General features: G+C 33.9%; 2 protein-coding genes across 2 annotated transcripts; both read left to right on the top strand.

Annotated features, from left to right (window-relative positions):
• The first annotated feature begins 5,033 nt into the window (after nucleotides 1-5,033).
• On the top strand, nucleotides 5,034-5,798 carry LOC116166472. Its single transcript, XM_031481424.1, has one exon. The coding sequence runs from the start codon at nucleotides 5,034-5,036 to the stop codon at nucleotides 5,796-5,798; it is 765 nt and encodes a 254-aa protein (XP_031337284.1).
• Nucleotides 5,799-5,821: 23 nt separating this feature from the next.
• Nucleotides 5,822-7,432, top strand: LOC116167234. Its single transcript, XM_031482512.1, has 3 exons — nucleotides 5,822-6,659; nucleotides 6,721-6,927; nucleotides 6,982-7,432. Exons 1-3 carry the CDS (start codon nucleotides 6,081-6,083, stop codon nucleotides 7,114-7,116), a joined length of 921 nt encoding a protein of 306 aa, XP_031338372.1. The 5' UTR covers nucleotides 5,822-6,080; the 3' UTR covers nucleotides 7,117-7,432.
• The last annotated feature ends 9,896 nt before the right edge of the window (nucleotides 7,433-17,328 follow it).

Here is a 17,328-nt window from a genome sequence, read left to right as displayed (position 1 = left end):
AAGGAACTACGGGCCTTATTTGCCGCACCTACCTTATACTCTAAATGAAAAATGTATTTTTTGTTATTTATAATAATTTTGCCACAATGGTCACAGCGCATTGTTCTATAATATATTACAAACTAACTCCTTTTTGTATTAAAATATAAATATGTTCTGCTTGAAGAGGATAATTGGCATTTACCCTTAGACCATATAGTACATGGACTGCTAATTGTAACGAAAATATGGTCAAGGTCATCGCCTGGGTATGTGACTTTCAGGGTAAACGAGTATGTCCGAAGTTGTCCGATTAGACACGATTTGAGACTGTCAACCTATAAATTAATACACGTCAATTAATGAATCGTCTAAATATCCCAAAAAAGGCAAACTTATTCTTATTTGTGGACGTATAGCAAATAATGAAGAGTATTTAAAGCTTCCCTTACTACGCGGTTACTATAAATCTGCTCTTTACGCGATCCGCGACTTTAGTTTACCCTGAGATTCACATACCCACGACTACAGTGCCCTCTATCCGTGACCACCCATTTTGTATTGAAAGCATAGGGCGAATAGCAGTCCATGTACTATATGGTCTAAGCATTTACCACAAAAAAACATTTGAATAAATTATCAAAAGCATCTCTAACACTATTAAATTGGTACCTTAACTCATCTATGATTAGGTAGCAAAAACTGATATCCAATATGGACGGTCCTTGTATTATAATGTAAGGTTGTAGTTGATCCTTACGTTTCTTTGCTTTATCCCGTTGTTCAGCAATCATTGGTTCAACATCCCCAGGAATCTAAAATATTTACCACATTGCACATAAACACTTTATTTAAATATCCTTTACCTTAGCATGACAAATGATAGATTCAGATGTCTCGGCAGTGGAAAACTTCCAGTGAGAACCTTTTAGCTTGGTTCTACCACGCGGAGGAAGAAGATATGGCATAAGTAGTAATTGAACCGTAAAAGTATAGTCAAATATAAGTTTACAGTCCATAAACTGTTTTACCTTCAGATAAATCTTTATCGAGTAAATCTAATAAGTCTTTCCCAAACACCATCTTTTAGCTGGTATTTTTTAACCTCAAAAATTGTCTCAAAAAATTATTCCATCCTGTTATTAAATTTAGTGTCGTCTCTGGATACAATCGCTCAAAATCCAAGTTTATCTAGAATTTAAATATAATGTAGTACTAGTAGGTATACATACCAATACAGTTGCTCTGAGATCCTTTAATATAGGCCACTCCTTGTAAAATTCGGAAACAGTTGGAAAGGTAGACTGGGTTCGGTTAGTGAATGTAGCATTCCATTTTTCAATTACTTCACTCCAAGGCTCAGAGCGATTTTTTAACCAAAGAATATTATTTTTTGATGCCTCTGTAGCAAAAAAATCGATTTTATGGAAGATAAACAGATATAGTTGTTTAAGAATTAGTAAACTTTCATGTGACAAAAATATCTTTAGACAGCGACTGCCTTGAATCGTAAAAGCAGTTCATACCATTATTTATTTCTACTTCTAATCTTAATTGTTTATTTATTTTTTCTGGAAAATGGCCACCTTCGTTCTTTTGAATACTTTGTGGAACTGTACCAGTAGGTCTAGCTCTATGGGATGATTTTTCATAACATCGTAGATAGTGTCGGGCAATTGCTCTCTGTATAAAGAGCATATCAACACCCTCTCCAGATACCAACTGATATATTCGCCAAGTATTTGAGGTAGCCATATTTATGATATGTGTAAATAAAGGCCACCACCATTTTTTTCCGCGTATAGCAATACGGTAGGTAATTATTGACAGACTGGTCCATCAAATCCACCCCACCCATTCCCCTATTGTAATTTTTGAAAAGAAATGGTTGAGGCACTTCGGTTCTTCCTTTTACAGCTGACGACCAACGTTTTACCTTCTCCATAGGTAGTACGGAGTCATAGTTGGTAGCCATTGTGACTACACTATTATCCTTCCATCGCACAAATAAGATCAAGGCTTCACTGTCAAACATATAGTCATACGATCCTCGACCTTTATTTTTCATTTCTTTGACGCTGATAACAGGACATTTCTTGGTACGATTTTCCCTCACGGTTCCAGTGGCTCTATATCCAAGATCTTTTAGAGTTTTCATCAGGCTGTGACATGAAAAAAAATTATCAAAGAAAAGAGTGTGCTCTGAAGGCACAGCTATTGTTTTGAGTAGATCCAGAACTACTTTAGATCCCAATGGAAGCTTATCCTGAAGAGTATGTGTAGTCTCCGTTGTCTTAGCCCCACAGTATGTATCGAAGGCGTAACAATAACCCGTTGAACTACACAAAGTCCAATTCTTATATCCAAATCGAATAGGTTTGGTTTTGATAAACTGTTTAGAAGAGTTGTGGCCATAGTATTTCACCATGCTCTCGTCAATAGACAACTCCTCATGAAAAAAGCCCCATTGTTGAAACCGCTGATTCATGAGATCCATGAGGGGGCGAACTTTGGCCATTTTGTCCACTTTCTTCAAATTTGTATTGTCTGCAAGATGTATGTTTCGTTTTATGTCATGAAACCTATTCCTAGACATGCTTCTCGTTACTAAATCTATACCCAGATCTTCATCTAAACTCCAATACATCGATTCCCGTGGTACAGAATGGTATCCTGTCAGCAACAGAAATCCCAAAAAAATTTTCATAACAGATTCAGAAAACATAAATCGGTAGTCATTTTTCTGCTGTGCGTACAGATTACTTTGAAACACTATATGATCAATCACGTCTTTGTCAATAAATTTTTCAAATATTTCCACCGGGCTTCTACCTTCAAGTTCAGCCTTGAGTATGGTCAAGCGATCGAGACAACCACGAGCTGTAGGCATACTTATATCTGTTTCAGGGTCTTTAGTCCACACGGGGTTGGCTGTCTTCTTTTTTTTTGGTAGTTGCTGATTCCTAAATACTGCAAGGGAGATATCATCTTCACTGGAATATTCGTCATCGCTTTTGTCGTAGTGCACTTCTATAGATCCTGGAACATCACGTGGGACTAATGTCATCTTCATCTCTTCTTCGTCGACATCTTCTTCGTCCGTCTGCTCATCTACTTCTGGGGGAATTATTACAACGTCTATCTCGCCGTTTGTGTCCAGTGACTGAAGATCCTCTATAGCTGGACCTAGATTCTTATAACTTCTACCATAAAATAACAGGGGAGGTATTGGTACGTCATTCATATCCATTCCAAATGTGAAGTGACTCTGGAGGAAAAGTGCCTAATTACTTTTTAGAAATTTTGTGCATAGGGGGTATTCTCCCAATGTACTCAAGCGAGTACACTCAACTTTGACCGCGATTATTATTTTTAAATTAATTAACTTACCCTTGTACGTTTCTGAGGCACTACTATAATGGTTCGTGAACACAATTAAACACAAAAAACAGCACTAAGCGGACCCAAAGTAACCTAAACACAATAATGAAAAATGTCAACACACGAAAACTTAGGTTAGCGAAACGCTTGCAAGATAAAAGCCACGTGCAAAGTTAAAATTGCAGAATTTGACATAATCGCTGTTAGATATCTGTATGACAGTTCATATACATCAGGTTTGTCGTACGAATAACCAAAAAATTTCTGTACCTTACTGCCAGAGGGCTCTTAAATGAATCAAAGTTTATTGTACTCATCCGAGTACACTGGGAATTAATGGGTTAATAAATGTGGCAGAAGTTTCAAAATTCTAATGTTTACACCATCTAATCGCAAGTACAAATTAGAATTTATGTGGAAATATTTATAGGTACTCACCTTCCGTGTTACAGGCATTAATTTGTTTAATTAAATTTATTATTGTTTTATCCTTGCTTTGACTGGCAATTTGTTTCACTTTTTCAGCAAAATAATTCCAGTTGGAATAAAATTTTAAGTTTGACCCATCGGGATTAGTGATGTTGATGGAAATTTTACACTTTGTAACTTACAAAAATGACGGTAAAATTACAGGGAAATTTCAGAAACCCTATAAATTACTGAAATCTTTGAAATTTATGAAATTTATTAAGTTTCATAAATTACATAAATTACGGTAACTTACGTGAAATTTCATCAAGGTTAACGAGTTTCATTTTACCCCTCCCATTGCTTTTATTGGAATTATGTTGCATTGTGCTTACGGCTTACCGCGTGTCGCCTTGTGTAATTGTGCTGACTTTAGTTTTGCGTACCTATGCCTATGCGTCTCTTGTGTGTTGTGTTGACGAATCAGTAAAATAATATACCTAATCTATTGGATTCAACGAACAAGGTATCTAAATTAAATTATTAATGTTGTCACAAAATTAAGATCACATAAATCTGGTAGAACGTAGAAGTACCTATTTAACAAGTAGGTAGACAGACTTAACCCGACGTTAACTATCTGTGAAATCATATGATTATATTTATTCTACTATGTCAATGCGGTAAATTTTTAAGAAAAATAAATTGCGTTTCTACCAGATATGTGTATGATATAATATATCACGTTTTTTATGATAAATAAATACAATGATGTATCAGAAACGTCAAATTTAACGTGCAGGTTATCTGTCAAAAAACGTTATTTTGCATTGTTTAGTATAGGCAAAATAACGTTTTCTACAAATAACCTGCACGTTAAATTTAACGTTTCTGAATTCTGATACATTACAGGGCTGAATCTCGAATATTTTTCCAGCATTATGGTTAAACCAAGGTCTTCAGTGTGGATGTATTTTGAAGAATGTATAGATAGTAATAAAAAAACAACATGTGTTCAATGCAAATTTTGCAAAGAAAAATATTCAAAAAATTCCACTAGGATGAAAATCCATATTGGAAATTGCATGAAAGCCCCCACCAGTATTCGCTCTAAAATGACAGCTTCATCGCGTACGTCTAGTCCTAGTACTAGTACTACTAGTTGTAGTCGTCATGAGAGTAATGTTGAAAAAAATACAGTACGCACTTTATCTGCCGTTACACCCGTTAAAAAATCAAATTACATTTCTAACAAACAAAGATCCATGGTAGAAAGTTTTGTAGACGTAATGAAAGTAGAAGAACATCAACAACTGACAGCCTTATTTGCAAAGGCAGTGTTTACTAGTAATACACCACTATCAATTACAGAAAACAGAAACTGGAAACTATTCTTTAAAAGACTGAGACCCTCCTTTACGTTACCTGGGCGATATCTGTTATCACATCGTCTACTTGACGAAGAATTTGAGAGAGTACAAATTCATGTGGAGGAAACTTTGAACATTTCAGAAAATTTGGCCCTTCAGTGTGATGGGTGGTCAAATTTAAGAAACGAAAGTGTCATTAACGTTATCATCACAACCCCGCGCCCTTTATTTGTCAAGTCTGTTTTAAGTGGCACTGCAAGTCATACTGCTACCTATTTAGAAGGTATCATGTTAGAGATAATCGAGAAATATGGGTCACATAAATTTAGCGCAATAGTTACCGACAATGCCGCTAATATGCGTAAAGCAGCACGTAACATACAAGAGAAATATCCCCATATTGTGTCATATGGTTATATGGCACACACTCTTCATTTGATGTGCTCAGATATATTGCGAGTAGAATCTGTTGAGCAGATCATTGTGTCTGTTAAGAATATTGTTAAGACCATAATGTCCAGTCAGATATTGCGAGCAAAACTAGAAGAAATAAAAAAGGACATGAAACTTACAACTTCGTTAAGTATGCCTGTCAAAACAAGGTGGGGTTCACATGTTAAATCAATGGAAGATCTCGTTAAGTGCAAATTTGCCTTGTAAAGACTTAGTATAACAGAAGACACACAAAAAGTTGTTCATACTATAAAACCCGTTATCCTAAGTGAGGATTTTTGGGTCAGTGTGGAGGGTGTAATAAACCTTTTAAAGCCCATAACACAAAGTATAACACTTCTGGAAGGTGATAGTCCTTCTATTCATTTAGTGTGCAAATCCTTCAATGCAATAAATTTAGAATTTGATTCTAATTTACAACTGCTAAAATTACAAGAAACGGAGAGGAATAACATATTACAAAAATTTTCAGAAAGGCAGCAGTATGCAATGCAACCTGTCCACATGGCTGCTGATCTGTTAAATCCTCACTCTGTTGGCTCATACTTGTCAAGTGAACAAAAAATGCGTGCTATGAAGTTTATTAATGGTTTGGCAAAAGACACGATGTTGCCAACTGCAATAGCAGAATTAGGTCACTACATGGGCAAACTCCATTTCTTTGCAGAGAATTTTTTGTGGGAAGTACTACCTACGGTTGATGCAATAACTTGGTGGAAAGGTTATTGTGGAGATCTCTCACTTTCAAAATTAGCTGTACGGATTCTCACAATGCCATGTACATCAGCTGCCACCGAAAGAAGCTTTAGCACTCAAAGTTTAATTCACACAAACAGAAGAAATAGGTTAACAAGCAAAAGAGCTATAAAACTAAATTATATTCAGCACAACAGTAAATTGTTTAGTTCTCAAGAACCTACGACGGTTCAGGATGACAGAAACTTCCAGCATCAGCAATCAAATATTAATAACCCTGAAGCACCACCTACTAGCAGTTCCAAAGAAAAGTACTCACGAAAATCATTCTCAACCAATCAAGTTTGTTCAGAGAGTTCTGATTCTGACTCTGTAAGTTACATAGGTACAGTACAGCACCTGTATGTCCTATTACAATTTATTTTCTGTATAGAATATTTCGTGGACGTCGGATATAGAAGGAAATGGAAACTCTGACGATGACTTTAGTTACAATGATACCCCGTCTGATGCAGAAGAGGAGCATATTGATGAAACTCCCCAAACCAAAGGACAGAAACGCAAACGCGATACTACTTGTCTACTTAGTGCAAGTCATATTGCTGGTTCCGACAGTAAAGATGATTCATTAGAAGTACTGGTAATATAAGTGAACAAGTACCTTTTCCGATATATTATATTATTTTACTTTCAGAACTGCAGTATACATAATGCAGATGAGTCCGTATATGATCCTGATCCCCAAGAATCCCTACTCGAATCTGATCTTCAGTCAATAAGCTGTAAGTCGTTTTACAAAGAAACAATACCGATAACACGCAGAAAGTAGCGTAAAGTACAAGTACAAGTGATTCAACCATTTTAGTTAATTAAAGAAGACTGTGAATTTCTTTTTTATTAGTTTGATAAGTAGTTCATTTGTTTCGTGCTATAGCATAAGTTTATGTCTATTATACAATGTTACTTTGGGTTAGGAGTTTAAGTTTTTAGTTTTTCTTATGTTGATTTACAATATACCTACTTCTAAACGTATTACCCATGAGTCTTTTCCAGCAAAGTATCAAACATCCACACTACACAATAAAATATCTTCCAAAACTCGTATATTTCATAAATTTCATAAATTACAGACAAAACTGTAAGTTACGTCATAAATTACGTGGTAAGTTACAAAAAGATAAATTTCATGAAATTAAACATCACTAATCGGGATATAGAGATTCGAAATCAGATTCCAGCTTAAAAATACAGGATGTTACTTACATGTGCAATATAAAAAAAGCGTTATTACCAGCGTATAGCCTTTGTTGTCGTTTAAGATTGTAAATGATTTATAATAATCGTGTATGGTTAAATTATTCTTTAAAGAGGCAAAGCGTCTAGGGAACGTCAGTTTCCAAGACTCCTCTACCTTCATCCAAGGTTCTCTATTATTCTTCAGCCTCTGAATCTTTTCTTCTAAATCAGCTGGGGTGTTTTCATCTAAATCAGCTAAAATGTATTGTATGTGTTTATCACTTTAACCAATTTGTTCTTACAGTAATGATCATCCGAAATTTCAGAATTTGACGCAATTAATCCTACTTTCTTCAACTTTCTCCTATAATTGAAGTATTTGGAAAACAGCTTACCATGGCCCGAAACAATTTTTTTTCCGTCTCTATGCTTTATGATTGAGCAAAAGTAGACTTCCTAAAAGTGAATAAATATTGCATATGATATTGCTTGATCGAGATATTAATAATACTGGACTAGCATACCTTTTGCTCAGTTTTAAAGAGATTCACTATTTCTGATGACAGTTCATTGAATTTCGCCCGAGTTATTCTGCGATCGTGATCTTTCTCTAATTCATTTTCCATAATAATAATGTCCACGAGCTTAACACAGGAATCGTTGTCCAGCTTATTGTGCGTTTTAAAAAAACCAAGTACATAGCGTCCTTTTACTGTTTTATTTAATAAACTTCCTAAATTGTATTCAGTTGTACTTTGTGCCCTACTTTCAGTAAATGTACTTTTAACAGATGATGGGTTAGCTGAAAAGTAAAATTATAAGAACCAATCCATTTGATAAATTGAATATTTACAAGATATGTATTCCGGAGTGTATTCCACACTGGTATCAGTATGGTAACTTGCAGAATTCTCCTCAATGCCTACGGACGAGCTTGATTCAGTAGTATCTAAAATATATATCACTATATCACTTATTTTGTTAATTATAGAGTTAAACATACCGTTTATTATATTTTATCTGCATCTGTTTCAAATATGATGGCAGCCTACAAAATTCATATGTGACCAATCAATTAACCCAAACAAATTCAATCTATACCTTCTCAATAATATACTTTTTATAGCCTTCTAAAAATTTTTTCCTCCACCCCAAAGAAGGAATGAGTTCCTTTATATCATCTTCATTTAACGAATTAAATATTTCCTCAGTTACATTGTTCTCTATAAAATCATTTGGTCAAAGAGTACCTCCCACGATATAAATTGGTTACATCGTGAAGAGTATTAATTATATAACGAGAATCAACGCTATATAGAGTGATTCAAATTCGAGAGCCACCATAGGGATCTCGAAAACTGTAAGAGATAGGTAGGCAAAGTTCCGTATCTTGATGCTTAACAAAATGCCTTTTTGAAACTGAAAAAGTTCCGACTAAGTACTTTCGGAGATATCCTGAAAAAACAAAATTTTGCAAAATCGTATTTTTATTTTTTACTGAAGTTATTTAAAAAGATATTTCAAAATGAATGACACATTATAATCATACTTTACTTTTGTTTGTGTTTAATATTAATATATGATTACTAATAATTCATTCACTTATTGTCTAAAGTCAAGAAGCGTTGCTCCCGGTTAGTATTTGAATGACTAACCACTCGAAAACTCCGCTCGTTGTCTTCTTGTTTATTTTAACTTAATTCTTTAATATTAATTAGGTTGGTAATCATGATGGGAACTGCACACATGTAAGTTGATATTTTCACATGTTGATATTTTATCTTGTTTTTTTATTGTAATGTAATGTAATACAAAATCCCTTTCGGCTAGGCCGATCAGGTGTAGGTAGATTTCTTTAACCTACCATCAAAATTGCGTTCAAATTGCACCATAAATAAGAAAGTTGCATTTTGCGCATGCGCAATAGAATTTTTATGCATGCATTTTATTTGCTTTTATTAGAGAGACCTACCATCAAATTTTCGTTCAAATTGCTGCATAAATAAGAAGGTTGCGTTTTTCTTATAAAAGTGTCCGCCATTTTGTTTCCAAATGGCAGAATTGGCTGATTCACAAACTTAACCGAGATATTTGTGAGTTACACCAACCCTTAAAGTTTGGTCGAAATCGGTTCATAATTAAGCAGGTTAGGGTGTTTCTTGGAAGTGATATATATATATAAACCTATAAATAGATTAGCGTTCCAAGGCAGAAAATTAGACATATTTTAGTTTTCTTAACTAACTTTTTTTTTTCTCAGTTTTTTGGTAATAAAACCCCGCACAATTTTTGTAGGTTGTACACAGGAAAATAAGGTCTTTCGAATAACTCAATAAAAATTTTAGGTTGCTATTTGAAAAAAAGTTCGAAGCCATTGCGGCACTCCAAAATTTTTTTTCGAAAATCCGGCCCGTTATTTTTTTGTTCCGTATGCCTAATATACATATCCAAAATTTAAACAAAATCCGTCGAGCCGTTTTCTCGGAAAATTGCCAACGTACATACAGACGGAAAAAAATGTTATCTTTAAAAGTTGCTTAAAATGATCTAAAACGTCGACATTTGATGAAAGTTTGAAATGTCCAAAAAACAGCTATCGCAATAGTTACCTAGCTCATGCTAGGAAGCTAAAAACAAAGTTGCTGATGGTTAACCGGAGACGAAACGTCAGACTTAAAATTTATAACTGTCATTTATTTAGAAATATCTTTTTAAATAACTCCAGTAAAAAATAAAAACGATTTTGCAAAATTTCGGTTTTTCCAGATATCCCCGAATCCGAATATATCCGAATTTTTTCAGTTTCAAAACGGCATTTTGTTAACCATCAAAATACGCAACTTCGACAAATTTAAACTACCTAACTATCTTTTATAGTTTCCGAGATCCCATGCTGGCCCTCGAATTTGAATCAACCTGTATACGTATAGGTAGGTAAATCGGTGACGTAATTACAGATTTCCACAGCTGGTTTTGTTTTCTATGAATCTTTTTATAATTTGTACTCTTTGATTTTGTTGAAGATCTCATTGTCATTAAAATAAGGAAATTACAAATAATACACAACGATATCTTACCAAGAAATTTCTCGTGCAAATGAGCAAGCTCCCAAGATTCCAGCAATGACTTTAAGAAGTCGGAAAATTCAACGGTTAAATCAGTGCCACTGACAGCCATGCTCAAAATGTAAGTGGGCCTGGGCAGGTAGGTACTATACTAATAGGTAACACATCCAGCCACACACACAAAAATATAGCATTTGAATGAATCTAATAGTTTCAAGTTAAAATTATGTTAGGCATAAATAGGAGCAAGCATAACATGTACTTGTAATAAATATAATTAGCTCTCAGAGAAATAATCAGTTTGAACATTCGTGTAATTGTTTAAAATATAGTGTTATTGCAGTACGATATTATGAATAGTATACTTTTGAGAAAAGCTTAGTTTAATAAACAAGTAGCATCAATTTGACAATAGCCACATGTATGGCCAAAAATTAGATTATTCTCATTACTAAGTTAGCTATACATCATGTGAAAATACATATTATTGTTTCTGTGTTTACCTGCAAGTAATCCCAACACATCCCTAAGGCTTTATTTTTAATTTGAATATTGTTATAATAGAACTGATGATGAGTTGTCGTCGTAAGGTATAATATTGACTCATTACGCCTATCACTTGTAGTATTACCTCAATACTATCTTGTTTATAACTTGAATATATCTAGTTTTTGATTTTATAAATACTATTATTAAAAGAAATATAAAACATTGTCACTTTGACAATACTTATAGTTCGATATGACGATATGGACTGTGTAAATCACGATACAAATGGAATGAAAGGTCTGAAATTAGTTAAATGAAAGACGTAAGTATACACAAAAATTATTTATTTTTGCAAATAATACAGTAAAATAATAAAGTACATTAGTTACTATATACTCGCCAGAACAGATTGCCGGCCACAGAACACTTGATGCCGATCCGCAATCGTATGGTTTACTAGAAAAACATGTCAAATTACTTCTCTAATAATAATACTGATTAAAAAAATATATTCTAATCAAAGCATTATTATTACGGAAGTAATATTTGACATATGTTTGTTATAGTAAATCATACGATTGTAGATCGGTACAAAGTGTTCTGTGATCGGCAATCTCTCCTGACGAGAGTTACCTATACCTATTTACTCTAATTTCTTAAATTATAATATTTGTAGTTTATGTCAATATATTCATTTTCCAACACCCTGTGAATCGTTAAAAGGAAATTTTGAAAATATTTCACTTAATTTTATACAAATTGGATTCATTTTGTCAAACTTGTTACAAACAACTATATGTGCCCTAAAATGTTCACTGTAATTACGAATATCAACAGAGTTGCATAAAAAATATACATTTGCATCATTATCATTAGAGGACCGTAAAATGGGGCAAAGTCGATCACAAAATGTGAGTTTTTCCGGTTTTTTTTCCGCAATTATCATTACTTTCATAACCACACCCCCCTATATCAGTTGCTCATTGCTTTGAGTAACAATTGTGACTAACAACTTGTTTTAATAAATATTAACAATAAAAAAAAATAAATATTTATGGTCGACTTTACCCCACCTTTGGGGCAAAGTCGATCACCACTTGATTTATGTGGAAATCGACTTTAAAACGTAATAGGGGTAATGTCGATCACTATTAGAATTTTTTAAAAAAATTTTCCACCCTTTGAAATGAAGTAGGTACAAAAAATAAACAGTAAATCAGTAAAATTCTTTATTCTAAATTATAATCTGGCATACTAAAATAAAATCTTCCTCTAACAACGCGTTTTAAACAAAGCTTAGAAACAATATCCTCTTTTGCAACAGTTTGTTTGTCTTGTACATGAGGAAAAGTAAAGTAAGTGCCCTTCAGAGTTTGTTTTCTAAAAAAATTAATTGTGAATTCTTGTCCATTATCACTAATATTCGTCACTTCTCCTGCAAAGAATTTTGTTTTCTTGTTGTTTTCACAGAGGAAAGTAACCGCAACATAATCACCAGTGCTAATATTTTTGTCAGCTTCTGGATTATCCACTTGATTTTCATTTTGGTCCTGCATCTCAGTCGCCATTTGATTTTCTAAGAGTTCTATGTAATTCTCAGGGTCATTTGATTCATTTACCACTTGGTCTTGATTCTCAATCGGTTCAGCCTCTTTGCTGCAACTTGGTTGGTTACCATCAGTAAGATCTTCTGCTCGAATGCTGACTCCGGGTTTCAAGCCTCTTCCCCTTCGTTTTGTTTGCTTAGTCTCAGGAAATCTTCTTTTTTCTAAATGCTCAACTAAAGCATTGGTCCAATGTCCATTTTCAGCAGCGTCTTCACCCACTCCCAAAGGTAAATGCTTCAACACCTGCTCAGGATTGCAAGGCACGATTCCACACGATTTAAACCCAGCCAATATGTTTTCGTGGGATCTAATTCCAACTTCTTCTATGGCCGTTTGTAATAATTTGGGGAATTCCGTTTTAGGAAAAACGCCTCTATTTTTCTCCTTCCACGAATTCAGCACTTTTCTTCAAGCCCCCTTGAGTGTCCTGAAAAATGCTACATCAAGGGGTTGACACAAATGCGTAGAATTAGCAGGGAATAAAACAAATTTAATGCCATTTTTCTCGCAAATCTGAATTACATGCATTGAAATGTGACTTGACAGGTTGTCACAAATGATAACTTTGTCTCCTTCAAGTCTCCTTGAAGTACGTAACCAGAATTTTTTCCACAAAATCGGAAAATATGTCTCCATCGAACCAACCACTGCTATTCGCACCATAAACAGCATTTGGAGGACCATTAGCACACCATCCAGGGTAAACTTATCGTGCCTTGTATAAAATATAAGGGGGCAACATTTGTCCATCCCCTGTTATAGACATCATTACGCTAACACTTGACTTGGAATGGTCAATCACTCTTTCAGAGTGGCGTGAACCTCTCTTTATGACCACTTTCACAGATCCTGGATCGTCTGTGAAGTTTGTTTCGTCAATATTCACAATGTTTTTTTCAGGGGTATCCTTTATGGTTTGTGCCAGATTGGAGAAATAATCTGCTATAACCTCACGTGACACTTCTGCACGAGCTCTTTTTATATTTTCGGATAATCGGACACTCAAATTTTTATTGTTTTATAAACGTTCGCACCCAATCTGGTCCTGGTTTATTGTCATGAAATCTTTTTTCTGTTACACCTTTTCTGTTGAGATAACTCTGAACAACACTAGCAATGTCTTTTACAGTAAAGGGAAAACCATAATTGCCAAATAAAATTAATGCATCGACCAACTTCTGTTCTTCTGAAGAACTAAGAGCTTTTGGCCTGCCATACTTTCTAGGATGTCTGCCACTAATTCTGTCATTGAGTGTACTGTAAGGAACTGCGTATATTTCGGAAGCTTTTCTTATAGAACATCCCTTTTGTTTGACCTCCCTTATGGCACGTTCCATGTATTTTTCGTCATAGTTTTTTTTGCCCTCTGCTCCAACTTTTTTTTTGTACGTGCGGACCATTTTTACGTTTTATACTGGACTAACCTATAAAATAAAGAATACTGACGTAGGTAGGTAGGTAGGTACCTACTTAAGATGAAGTTAAACAATTTACTAACAGTAAACCGGTATTGGGGACATTAAACAAAAGTGATCGACTTTTCCCGTTTATAGACAGAGATAGAATTTTGTTTGGGCATACAAACTATTTAGGAACTATTCTGTAATTGTGCGATAGTAAGTGACTCAGTAATAACATAAGCCATGCAGGATTTATCGTAAAAAGCAATTAATAAAAAATTGTGAAACTTACAGGGGTCATACACATCACCACACAAAAAATATGCCAACTTGCGTTTTACTAATTAAACTTTTTATGCAGCAAACTTGTCATCTAACCGTTATAAACGTACGCATGCACTTTAGCACGTATTTCACGATGCCCGTTATGGCGGCGATATGGGTTGCCAACTTAAACCTACCATTTAGCGCGAAATTTAAATTTGACAGTGCTTCTGATCGAAATTTACCCACTTGATCGACTTTGCCCCATCTATTAGGATGTATTGAATCTGGCATAACTCTGGTTCATTGTTAATGTGTAATATAAAACATAATTTTTAACATATTTTGTTCCGTTTACTTCGTACCAAGGTATTAAACAGTAATTTACAAGTTCAATAGGTTTGTTTAAAAAAAGCGTATCATTTATATTTTCCTGAATGGGGCCAAAATTAATAAGATCATTTAGTCCTCTTCTAGCTAGTACTCGATGACAAGACTTTTCTTGAATTCGAACAGATAAAGAATAAGGTAAATTTCTTCTGCTTCGTATATTGTGTGCGTTAGTTTTGAAGTCTTTATGTTTGGCTTCATTTCTTTATGTTGATACATTGAATGGAGGTCCGATTTTTTTTATTATACTAGGATAATGTAATAACATGTGATGTTTAGGTTTAAGTTTACAATTAAATAAGTTGAGATACATTTGATGATGATTTTGAATAAGAACATTTAAATTATTCAAAGAATTTAAACTAATGGACTGTTTAAGTAATGCCTGAACAATATCAAATAAATTTAAATAAAATTCCCATATTACATTTCCAGAAGGAACTAGATCACCTACTAGAAGCCTAAAATTTCTTACTAAAGAACACATTTCAGCTGCAGATAATATAATACATTCCCTTTTAAATGCTCGGGGTTAATTCCAGGAGGCACATTTTTTTCTGATATATGATATGTAAAGTACCTAATTCGATTATTTAGCGTTTCCAAAGTAAACATTTTTTCAGATATTAAATATTTAATAATTAACGCCATATCATACCTACATATCCCTTCAAAGATATCATGCATGATATCACAAGTAAAATTTTCAAACATATGACATTACGTTTTAGTAAGTGCCAAACGCAGTTTTCCTTTAGTGCAATTTTTTGCTGTAACTGCATTTCATAATCTCCTACAGTTCTTATTTTCTCAATTTGTTCCTTAGTAGCATCCTGCGTTTCAACTTTTGACATTGTGCAAATCCGACAAAAGTGATTAGCTGAAAAACTTTCAACACAGCCTAAAATAGAATGAATTCCTAAATTATCGCCCGTAATCAAAACTACGGAGAAATAAATATGAACGGTATTTTGATCAAAGTCTAGAGTTAAACCCTCATCTTCCAAATATTGCAATTCATGAATCAATTTTGAGAAGGTAACTTTGTTACCGTATGTAACTCGATCGTTACTGTAAAATATTAAAGCCAAAAATATATTTTCTAACCGAGAAGCGTATTCGGGGGGTATTGTTGGTACTGTAACATAGACACATCCGATTTTGTAACATCCAGAATGACTACCAAGAGGGTTATTCCTATCTTGAAATCGTCAAAATATATAACTAATGGAAATACGAGCTTATGTTTGAATTCCTCAACAGTTTTCAGCCAAATGGTTCCGTTTACAATATTTACCATTTCAGATTTAGGATCACCGTGATTAAAATTGTGCATAAGTTCCTTTTGATAGTTAAGTATTTTACTAAATACACCAGGAACCTCAAAAAATAATTTTAACGTATTTTTAATTGGTATATAATAGGCATTTACATGCTTCAGCATCAATGCGGTTTTTCCATGTTTGTTTTCAGATTCTTGGGTAACCCCAAGTCTATGCTCAACGGGTCTTATAAACGCAGTGGTCTTTTCAAAAAATTTCATTCTTTTATACTCACTATTCAAGCATTGAAATGGATTTTCTAGCACCGTTAACATAGAAACTAACATTGTTTCTACGGTTTTTTCGTTTCCACTGTCGATTAATATTTTCAAAGTGTTTTTGAGACAAGTTAACAATTTTTCAGATAGGAAATTGTTTATTTCGTTTATTATACATTGTATTGCAGCCCTAGTTAAACTTAAATTTTCGTACAAACAGGACATTAATGTCAGTAACGATTCAGTAAAAATTTTATTAAACACACAGTAAAAAATGTAGAGTACATTAACAACTCTACAGTACACTTAAAACTAGGGTTGCCAACTGTTAATCATGGTTTCGCGGGATTGTGGAGTTTAAATTGCGGGACACGAAAAAAATTCGCGGGACAATTCGCCGACGGGTGGGGGGGCTCCTGCAAATTTGTTTGGAAAATTTAGAAACGCACCTCCACAGACATATTAAATCAATTTTATTATTCCAGAAAAAATAAACAAACTACAAGTAAGATCCTAACAACAAACATAAAACTTAAAATTTACAAATACTGAAATAAAACAAACATAGATAATAAATATATACCTTAATTACCTTTAAAACTGTACTTCACTTGTGACTTTGCAGATTTTAACATTTTTTTGTCTTCTAACGCAAATGTATAGAAATCCTTGCAACTTTGCTTAAAATTAATTTTAATTTGAAGTTCAGATTTGACATGCTCCACTTTCAATTTATTTCTATTATCAGTCCATGTATTTTCGCAGAGGGAAAATACACGTTCTGACATTGCGTTAGAGGATGGAATTGAAGACACAAATTGAAAAATTTTTAAAAGATTTTGGTAGTCGTTTGTTACCGAAAAAATCTTATTCCAAACGTCAACTATTGGCTCTTCATTATTTTTTTGCTCTATAGCCAGTAACAGAGAATCCTTTACATTGCAAAATTCATTGTAAAGTTGGTCCATATCTAAATCCTCTTCAATGCCGGCAATAGCTACTGCCTGAACCAAGTTATTATAATTTATGTCAGTTTTCGATTTTAAGGAG

Source organism: Photinus pyralis, unplaced genomic scaffold, assembly GCF_008802855.1.
Source record: "Photinus pyralis isolate 1611_PpyrPB1 unplaced genomic scaffold, Ppyr1.3 Ppyr1.4_LG3b, whole genome shotgun sequence".
NCBI lineage: Eukaryota > Metazoa > Arthropoda > Insecta > Coleoptera > Lampyridae > Photinus > Photinus pyralis.
The sequence above is the reverse complement of the archived record's forward strand: the minus strand, read 5'-3'. Positions and strand labels throughout refer to the sequence as shown.

What these genes read in the sequence shown, in the direction of transcription:
- LOC116166472 (XM_031481424.1), top strand. Translation starts at nt 5,034, where the DNA reads ATGGTAGAAAGTTTTGTAGACGTAATGAAAGTAGAAGAACATCAACAA.
- LOC116167234 (XM_031482512.1), top strand. Translation starts at nt 6,081, where the DNA reads ATGCAACCTGTCCACATGGCTGCTGATCTGTTAAATCCTCACTCTGTT. An exon ending in AGAGTTCTGATTCTGACTCT is followed by an intron (nt 6,660 to 6,720) that starts GTAAGTTACATA and finishes TTTTCTGTATAG; the next exon opens with AATATTTCGTGGACGTCGGA. An exon ending in ATGATTCATTAGAAGTACTG is followed by an intron (nt 6,928 to 6,981) that starts GTAATATAAGTG and finishes TTTTACTTTCAG; the next exon opens with AACTGCAGTATACATAATGC.